The 1,950-nt window shown below is 39.9% G+C and overlaps 1 protein-coding gene across 2 annotated transcripts in view; it reads right to left on the reverse strand.

Annotated features, from left to right (window-relative positions):
• Positions 1-1,950, reverse strand: part of LOC111804294 (protein ORANGE-LIKE, chloroplastic-like) — a 4,370-nt gene extending 2,420 nt beyond the window's left edge. For both annotated transcript variants that reach the window (XM_023689044.1, XM_023689043.1), the window contains exons 1-4: positions 1,547-1,950; positions 1,176-1,293; positions 925-1,044; positions 39-125 (exon numbers count right to left, since the gene is read on the reverse strand). In XM_023689044.1, the coding sequence (XP_023544812.1) occupies positions 39-125; positions 925-1,044; positions 1,176-1,293; positions 1,547-1,776 (555 nt within the window). In that variant the 5' untranslated portion in view covers positions 1,777-1,950. The remainder of the gene's footprint in view (positions 1-38; positions 126-924; positions 1,045-1,175; positions 1,294-1,546) is intronic.

Genomic DNA, 1,950 nt, shown 5'->3' on the forward strand with positions numbered 1-1,950 from the left:
GGGGGGGGGGGGGGGGGGGGGGGGGGGGATCAACTTACAGTTGGGGCAATAAGGCCACCGAAGACAATTATTCCCCACATAACCAATAAGCTGGTTAAATATTGCTGCTTCAGCGTCTTTGGTGTCTACAAAGGAGGAAGTGTAGAAATCACTCAAGTCAAATAACAATGAGACAGAGTAACTAAAACACAAAACAGAGAAACAAGAAACATGGTGCATCATAAAGTTCAGGTACAATTTACCCATCATTAAAGAAAGTAAACAACTTATTAACCACAATTATAGTTCGTCAGGCTTAGAAAAATGGGTTCAGGTTTTATTCAAAACTATGCCTGCAATTTCATCTAAATTATCTGTGATGATTGTAACAGTCACCCACTAGCTTAGCATATCATTTAGTGAAGCCAACTTATGTATGATGCCAATGTTTAGTTCAACTTCTCAATGTCATAATGACCCTGAGCTTCCTGAAGCAGGCAGAAAAAAATAGCATTCTAACTGTATACATTGTGCTCCCAACCTAAGCAGAATTCAATTAGTTTAGAGGTGGAGTAGAATATCCCGGTTGAAGCGTAATGATCATACGTCTGTAATGCATTGTATGTCCCATAANTAACTACTCATAGCGATTACCTAGACACCAAAGAAGAGTTTTGACCCAATGCTTTATTTCTGTCCTAGTTGATCCCGATTCAACATAAGATTTTTTCCCAGTAACCGGAATGGAATGGTATCGATTCATTAGTAAAAAACAAGAACTTTATGTGAGAGTCGAAGCCCCAAAAGGAGAATTGGACTTTATTTTTTTATAGGGGAACAGGGTGGTTTTTAGGCAATTTTTTTCGACATAGATGGTCATATGTTTAAATCATTCCAACTCCACATGTTGAACTAAAAAAAAAAAAAAAATGGCATANCAGTTACCACGTGGGGAAGAAAAGGGATAGATGATGGAATCTCGGGCATTTCATTCGCCTCTTCATTGTCATTCTCACCAGTAACTCTTAGAGTCTTTAGGCGTTGTTGAATTCGTAATCTTCTAACCTAACCGCCATTGACAAATAAATAGTTAGAAAATCCCTTCAAACGATCATTCTATTTCATTAGGTGATAGCTTTACAATCCAATGTCAAGGGAGAAAAATTGAAGGATCGACTTCCAATTAGGAACCTAACCTCTTCCATTAGAAGAAAAATTTTATTACGACGACTCCTTATGTTGTCTTGGATTTCCTGGAATTGCATCTGAACGAAATCCTGAACGGTCTCCGGTCCCTCTATGATACAGAAGTTACTGAAAAACAGCAATAGAACAAGGAAAACAATAAATTCCATTGCGCTCACATGGATTTCGTCTACGCAGACACCATAGAACAAACAAAACGAACTCCACAAGTACTAAACCAGTAGCTTCTTCGTTAAATTTTATTTTCAACTCTCTGCAAATTTACGGCCAACTATACTTTCCACAGTTTCCACCGAACTTCATCTCCTTAACAACCATTAGAAAAAACAAGCAAAAAGAAAAAGAAACACCAAAAACCAACCTGGGAGTGTTATCGCTATCAGCGGGAACCGAACCAGACGCGCCATCGGACGAAGAAGAGCAGATTTGCAGTGATCGTCGGAAAGTGCCTCTATAGGGTGCATTGATGGATTTGCGGCACCGATAATCGAGGGATAAGAAAATTGAAGTTCTGGAATAGCGAGACGGCTTCGAATGTGAAATTGGGAGGCGAAAATGAGGGGAAGGCGCGAAAATAGAAGGCATCGACATCGAAAACAGCAAAAGATGGAAGGAAGCGAGGGTTAAAGGGAATTTTGAGGGAGAATTGGGTATTTGGGGGTTGAGAAAGGGAAGAACATGTAAGAATGGGATAGGCTAATGCGATTGCAAGGCCTTACTTTGAGAAGCGTTTGGCATTCTGCCTACCTACCAGTTCCGACTTTC

The sequence above is a fragment of the Cucurbita pepo genome, chromosome LG10 (assembly GCF_002806865.2).
Source record: "Cucurbita pepo subsp. pepo cultivar mu-cu-16 chromosome LG10, ASM280686v2, whole genome shotgun sequence".
Classification (NCBI taxonomy): Eukaryota; Viridiplantae; Streptophyta; class Magnoliopsida; order Cucurbitales; family Cucurbitaceae; genus Cucurbita; species Cucurbita pepo.